The sequence below is a fragment of the Brassica napus genome, chromosome C3, assembly GCF_020379485.1.
Source record: "Brassica napus cultivar Da-Ae chromosome C3, Da-Ae, whole genome shotgun sequence".
Taxonomy (NCBI): domain Eukaryota; kingdom Viridiplantae; phylum Streptophyta; class Magnoliopsida; order Brassicales; family Brassicaceae; genus Brassica; species Brassica napus.
Genome location: NC_063446.1, coordinates 24,912,173 through 24,920,124, shown reverse-complemented (window position 1 = coordinate 24,920,124; position 7,952 = coordinate 24,912,173). Strand labels below are relative to the sequence as shown.

General features: G+C 31.2%; 2 protein-coding genes across 2 annotated transcripts; one reads left to right on the top strand and one right to left on the bottom strand.

Annotated features, from left to right (window-relative positions):
- The first annotated feature begins 426 nt into the window (after positions 1–426).
- Positions 427–2,206, top strand: LOC106388971 (syncoilin-like). Its single transcript, XM_013829149.3, has 4 exons — positions 427–1,019; positions 1,379–1,489; positions 1,602–1,682; positions 1,857–2,206. Exons 1-4 carry the CDS (start codon positions 774–776, stop codon positions 1,935–1,937), a joined length of 519 nt encoding a protein of 172 aa, XP_013684603.1. The 5' UTR covers positions 427–773; the 3' UTR covers positions 1,938–2,206.
- A 1,182-nt stretch (positions 2,207–3,388) lies between these two features.
- On the bottom strand, positions 3,389–4,395 carry LOC106388972. Its single transcript, XM_013829150.3, has one exon. It carries the CDS (start codon positions 4,090–4,092, stop codon positions 3,634–3,636), a length of 459 nt encoding a protein of 152 aa, XP_013684604.1. The 5' UTR covers positions 4,093–4,395; the 3' UTR covers positions 3,389–3,633.
- Positions 4,396–7,952: the final 3,557 nt, after the last annotated feature.

The window sequence follows — 7,952 nt, the reverse complement described above, 5'->3', positions numbered from 1 at the left end:
CCCGCTCATTTCACATCCCTAGTACTGATACGAGGCGCGTTGAACATGTTGAATATATCAAACTATTATCTTACAGTTACAGGCTTACAGCTTTTATATGTCTTTCCGAAATATTGTTAATGGGCCGAAACTTTTCTTTTCTTTTAGGCAAATAAAATACTTTGGGCCGAAAGCCATGATATAAATATTGTTAAGATACTGGTTTAGTTTGGTTCGGTATTTACGGTTTAAGAGGCGACAAATGATTGATTTGTTTGTAACGAGCTGTCTCCGTCAGCCATTATGCATCCGTCGTTGGAATAAAGATCCAAGTATCCAACGGTCATAAACAGAAAGTTTGAAGATTAACGGTTACAATTTACAAATCAGATTCTCCTCTTTTTTTTCCTTTTAATATCTTTTCCTATACCTCTTTTTTTATTTTTAAAAACAAAAATCCGAATCTCTATCGGTTGTTGGTGGCAGTTAAGTAATTTCACCAAATGCATCTTCTCTCTTTTTACCTGTTATCTCGTTTTTTTTATTACACGTTATCAATATATTATAATATTTTAAAAAGTTCCCGTTATACCACTGTATTTTTCGCTTTTTAATTTATCTTTTTATTAATATATGTTCATATCACAACACTATTTCTCTGGGATCAAAAAGAAAAACCCAGACAGTATCCATTACATTTTTCTCTACCACAGAAGAACCTAGAACCACAGAGAGAGAGAGAGAGAGAGACAGAACAAGAGAGTCAGAGATCGAGGTTTTAGTTAAGAAGAAGCATGAAGGCAGCAGAGACGTCGCAGCCAACGGTGCAGAGCCGACAGTTAGGGACTCAGCTGTCGGGAAGCATGAGTTTCAGCAGCCAAATGTCGAAGGAAGATGAAGAGATGTCGAGGAATGCTTTGTCTGCTTGCAGAGCCAAAGAAGAGGAGATCGAGAAGAAGAAGATGGAGATTAGGGAAAGGGTTCAAGCTCAGCTTGGTCGTGTCGAAGAAGAGACTAAGCGTCTCGCTTTGATCCGTGAGGTAATATATATAATTATCATCCTCATCATCATCACAATCTTTACTTAGTTTTTTTTCTTCTTGTTTTGAGAATTGTACTTGAATTTTGGTTTCAAGATCTGACAATTGAATTGAACAAAAAGGATTATACTTTTGTGTTGGGTTTTGTGGGTTGTTCCGAAAAGTTTGGGACTTTTGTGTTGGGCTTAGGACTGAAGTGAAAAGCTGTGGATTTGGTCTGGTTTCTGGGGGTTTAGATGAGATTTTTTTTTTTTTTTTTAATCAAAGGTCTTTCCTATTGATGAGAAGAATCATTTGGTTCTTCTGGGTGAATTTACTTTGATGTGTTAAGGAGCTCAATAGTTGAATTGAATATTCAGGAACTTGAAGGTTTAGCTGACCCAATGAGGAAAGAAGTTGCTTTGGTCAGGAAGAAGGTTGACTCTGTCAACAAAGAGTTAAAGCCATTGAGTCTTACTGTTCAGAAAAAGGTATGGCCTTTGCATAGTAATCAAATTCATTTAATCTTGTTTTCAAAATATATGTCTGGTTGAGAGATTATTAAGATGCTAATCGGTTTGGTGTATTTTATGCAATGTGCAGGAACGAGAGTACAAAGAAGCTCTTGAGGCATTCAACGAAAAGAACAGAGAGAAGGTGCAGCTAATCACCAAGCTAATGGAGGTTAGTGTTTGAATGCTTGGTCTAACTGTTCTACTTGGTGTTCACTTCCTCTCCTTTTGTGGTTCTGTACTGTCGTGGTTCTCTATCTTTAGAGCTCTGAGCTTTGTTGATAATATATTCACTCTGATTTGTACTCTTGACTAACTGGTCTTTGAAACAACGTATGATTCGCAGTTGGTGGGAGAAAGCGAGAAGATGAGAATGAAGAAGCTAGAAGAGCTGAGCAAGAACGTAGATTCTGTACACTCACTTTGAGCCCAAGACAGAACAAAGGAACTTCTTTAGGGCCAGAGATCATTCTCTGAGTGTTTTAACCCCCACGTTTAGGTTTTGTGATGGTGAAATGTAATTTTATAATCTTCGTGTGTTATATTACTACTATTGTTATTATCATACTTTGTTAGGAGTCCTGGAGAGTTTATAATGTTTTTTTAGGAAGTAATTTCAAAAACATACTCAGCTAGTAGTGCTTGTAACTAAACACTACTCTCTTTTTTTCTTCTGTTAATCCTTTTTCTATTTCTTATAGCCTTTGTAGTTAATTTACACTGTTTATCTCTGAAACTAATGTTCATACATTCTTGCAGCATAATGTACAAGTTAAAAGTGTAAATCACTTTAGGTAAATGTGCTTAAGAAGATGACATCATGGGTCAGATGTTATTTATGTACTCGTTTTCCATAGGAGCCAGATGCTATACACACTCAGATATTGCCTAGTTTTGGTAATACTATGTAGGGGTGGTCACTTTGGTTATTTTGTCGGTTCGGTTCCGGTTCGGTTCGGTTATGTTAGTTCGATTCTAGTATTTTTCCAACCGAAGTAAACCATAGTTAGTTTGGTTCGGTTCGGTTTATATTTTGTTCGGTTTGTTTTTTTTAATCGGTTTAATTAGATTCTTCTTGTTTAATTATGTTTTAAAACAAAAATTATGTAAACATAAACTATGTGAACTAAATTCAATATAAAACTGAAACAAAAATCTTTAAAAAGTCACAAAAAATATATAAGAATTAAAACAAATAAAAGTTAACTAAAGTAAAAAAAATCAAATATTTTGATGATTACATATTAGGTTAGAAGAATCTATATTAATGAATAAAAAATGGAAAATGCGTGGTTTAGTATTAGAATTTTAGTATATTGTTATTACTAATATTTTTAATTTAAATAATTACAAAAACACATCAGTTTTTAAACCGAACCGAACCGAACCAAACTATTCGGATCGGGAAAATATTCAACCGAATGGTTTGAAATAGACTTTGGTTCGGTTTGAATCGGTTTCGGTTCAGTTTGACTCAGTTCGGTTCGGTTTTTTTGTCCACCCCTATTTTATTGTATATGGTGGGCTTGTGTGTTACAATATACCACTAATCAATTATGTATTGGGCCCATGTGTGTATGTCTTTCTTTTTTTTTTTGTCAACAAGTGTATGTCATTCTACAAAATAGATAACAAAAATTAAATTTGCATGCAGGTTTGCCCGAGAGGTTAAGGGGGAAGACTTAACTTCTTCTCCGCATAAGTGCGAGTGGGTTCGAATGCCACAGCCTGCATTTTTATTTTATTTTCAAAAACTCGACGTTTCTCTTCACTAATTTATTACACCTATGGTTACTGGAAGAGTAATCAACATTATACTAAAACCAAGTTACGACTTGTGGACATTTGGCGGTGTTTGAAAGATTCAGACCGAACAAATCGACACCTTACAATATTTATATTAATGACACCGCAGAAGTGGCCGACAGCAACTAATAATTAAGTCATATTAAGTGACTGCGAGATGAAGAAACCAAGTGAGACATTTCAATGCAGTATATTATTACTTTATACAAATAGCGTTCCAACACGTCAATAGAACATTAAAACGTCACAACTCGAACCCCCAAAGTTTCACTCCCTTCTCACATCTGCCCCAACACTTTCTCCCTTGTCCTAGCAACTCAAGGAGTACTGAACAAGCGAGGATCAACCTCCACCCTAGCCACACCTCCCGGCGCTTCATTCGCCACCTCAACCTCTCCTTTCACCACCACCACCGCCACGTCATCACCACCACCACCACCGCCGATCTTCTCCTCGTCGTAGTTAGGATCGCCTTCGTCCATCGCCGGCGGATCCGGCTGCATCTCGTAATCCTCCATCCGATCAGACCCCTCCCACGTGTACTTCCCGCCGCGACCTGACTTCGGCGGCGGACGTTTGATCTGAGTCCCGTCGGAAGGGTGCCTCTCCATCCGTTGGACGCCTTTCTCCATCAGCTTCTTCTCGACTTGCTTGATCGTGTCGGGGTTTCGAGCCTTTAACTCGAGTTTATCGACAGCTTTCCGACCTTCGTCGTCCCGGTGCTCAGCTCGTAGCACCACCGTGTTTTTGGTCTCGTCAACCGATACCGTCTTCATCGCTACCTCTTTATGCGTTTCTCTGAGCTTCGAGGAGAAGAGTGTTTATTTAATGAGTGAGGTTGAGTGAGGATAAGAAGCGAGGGGACATGTATCTAATGAAAAGTTGAAGATTCACATCACGTTCTTTTGTCGTTCTCCTACATTACAAGACACGTCTCATTTTTTTTAATTCTTATTTTCAAACTTTTATTTTATCCTTAACACTGATCTAGTAATTATCCGTTCGGACCGGTGAACATTATTGAAACTGTGGACCACCTTTGCCTGGTTTTACTTGAGAACTATCAATTGATGGTTTAGTTTTTTAAAATTAACCATTTAAAATTAATTAACTGATTATTAGAGTACTGATAGTGTAGAAATGTTGGTTTTGGTTTTCTACTTTTTTTTACATTACTCACAAAACTGTGGAAACTTGTTTCTTTTACCCAAACAGAGATGAATAATCTACCTCGTTTAAACAGAAATATGAAATCAGTGGTGTTCTTTCAACCTGTTTGAACTTTCAAGTATCTCTAACAGAAATATTTTCTTACTAATACTGTATAATCAAAATTTTTTACCATTCACCATGGAAGAAAAATTCACTTGAATGAGTTTAGAATTACATACGCTTACGTAATATATACATATATATATATATACATACACATATATGTAAGTTTAGAATTTCAATGGATACAATCCCAATTGGAAGTGCTTGTTGGGAATGTTCTAAAATCATTTGTACTTGCTCTTGTTAAAGTCGTAGTGTCGAGTTTGACAATCGTATAATATTAGGTGATTATAATGTTTAGTTAGAAAACAATTATGATCTATGGATTGAGAATCCATTGCTAATATTATAAGATTCTATAGGGTCATACGCATAAGCGAGCTGAATCAGTGATATATATTGAATTTTAGGAATAATATGTATATATTATAAGATATACATAAAGATGTATATACATGATAATGATAAGTAATTATCATTTGACCAAAGTGATTGTCACGTACATGTATGGGCCTGGCCCTTTAATGAATTAGATTAATTACTTGTTCATTATATAAACATGTGCGGTGATCCCTTTAAGATGATTACATCTCACGTGAAACTTAATAGCAATAGAGACAAAATATTTGTCAAAGCTTTGAGATCTGATCTCGACGACGGCACTAGCATCCCGTATCGATCCAGTTTGTACGTGTGTGGATACCAGTAAAGGCACAACGTTTAGAGTGCTAAATAACCTCGGTTTGTTCTTGTTCTTTATCCCACTGTCGAATAACCAGGTATATTCAAAATTTTAAGATCTAAATTTGCTTCAGTATTGACATGAGATTCTAGGCAAACTGAATTCATAGGTTGATTTATAATTTGTTATAAATCAGTATGAATTTCCAACAGTGATATCAGAACCAGGTTGTTTAATACTGAAATTGAATATTATTTAATTTATATATTGATATAGATAAATAATTTTATTTGATCTTGTTTTAATTGTTAATCAACCGAGTATGTGATAATCGTAAGTTGATGAAGATGTTCATCAATTTCCAAAACAAAGATATGCGTATATTAGATACACATGTCTTTTGGAAATGTCAATATCTTAAGTTGATATTGTATATTACGATCACGACATACTGAGTTATATGTTAAAGATTATTGACTTTTGGAAAGTCTAGAATATACGTTAATAGAGATATTAAACGGTTGATATGATGATCATCCCACTAGGTATGCGATTAATGTATATCATCTAAATCACACTTTTCATACCTTATTTGCATGTAGAGTACATGCATGACTAATCTAAAATCAAGCACGTATTATTGTAACAATAGTTGCTAAATTTTAAGACTAATAAAATATATGTCATGAAATTATGTGATGACCATGCGTGTTGTATACGTATGGTTCATGTGTACATATAATTAATTTATAGAGGCACTTGTATTATTGCAATGCTTGAATGCCTGGTTTTAAATTAACATAATACACATGAGATGTGTAAAGACCAATTAAACCAACGAATTGTTTAGTTGGTTTATAAGATTGGTTTGGTTCAATCGCTTTAATCTTTTATTGAACTAGATTTTTTACTCTGCTTTAATAATTTAATTTAATTTTGCAATATTTTTTAAGAAAAGATGAATTTTGTAAAAAATATTTTTATTAATATTATTAAAATATTATTTGATTTCCTATTTACATTGTTTTTATAAATTTGTTATTTTTGAACTTAGCTATTTATTTGTTTGTATTATAAAAGTAAAATTATTGTTACTAAAGTATTTATAGTTTCTTATAAGTACATAATTTTAATATCACATAGATTTCTCAGTACATATACACTACTATACTATGCTATACACTACTATGAATACTTTATTAATAATTAGTTTTATTTTTTAATAATATTAAGATAATATAATATAAAATTGTTTTATATACATTTTTCTATGAAATTTATTTAAAGTGTGCTTTATTATTTTTCATAGTTAAGTTTTTATACAATTTTACCATTTAAATAACTAATATTTAGATATCAGTTTGTTTGTATACGTAAATGTATAAATGTATTTATAAACATGTGTATATTGTTTCTTAATAAAAAAATTAAAAGCGTCATATAGATTGTTCCATGCTTATTAACTAATACAACACTGTTATAAATATTTTATTATAATTTTATATGTTTTTCTATTTGAATGACATAAAAGATTAATCCTTATGCAATATATCTATCTTTTTTGTATTTACCAAATTTTTAGAACGAATGTATTATTATATACTTATTTTATGCATATTTGTATTTAAAATACTTTTATTTAATTCTTTTAAATGCAAATCTAATAGTTTTAAATGTATATTTAGGTCTAAATCATAATAAATATTTTGATGAAATTTAAATAATAGTAACTATCTGTTTGTTAGATATAAGAAAAGGAGAAAATATATATATATATATATAATTTATGCTAATATTAAGTAATATTTTATTTATTAAAATAAAAAATAAAATCTAAAAAATTAAATATATCTCCTACTTGATATAGTTACAATATAAATTAGTGGTGAGATTATGATGTTTTAGCGGTTCACAAAATGTTTTCCCCGATTGAGAAGTTACTTTTCTCGGAAAAGGGTTACCATGTACTTCGATTTATTATTATTAGTGACCTAATTTAAAAAAAAAATATTTTAGATAATAAAAAAATTTAGGTATGTTTCATAAAAACATGTTTGGTTAGTTAAATGAATATTTGGATTATGACTTTTTAAAAACAATTGTCTCAAAATTTATTAAAATCTAATTGTTGATGAGTAAATAACTATGTTAATTTATTTAATTGATAAAATGCAATTCAAAAGCATATAAACAAACTGTTTAATCAACAATATGTGTATTAATTGTGGATTATTCTTACCACATTTTATTTTTAATAGAACTTTGTAAGCTTATTATAAGCCAAAACTGAATTGGCCCGGTAAGAAATAAACGAAAATTGACCAATGTTTTTAAGAACCTTTTATAATCTATTATAAAATTAGATGATTTTGTAGCTAACACCAATATAAAATACTAAAATTTTATTTTTTACTTATTTGATTAGGTTAATTATTTTAATATTAATTATATATTTTATTTTTATGTATATGCTATTTTATGTTTTGACATACTTTATGAATTTTTTAAATAAATTTTAGTGTTATGTTTTAAGATAGTTAGCATATATATCAAGTTAGTTAATTTTAGTTCATATTTTGAAATTAATTTATAGATTTACTTTAGAAATATTAAGATTTATAAAAATATTAAACAATGATACTGATTTGGAATATTTTTCGTATTTTTATTTATATATGA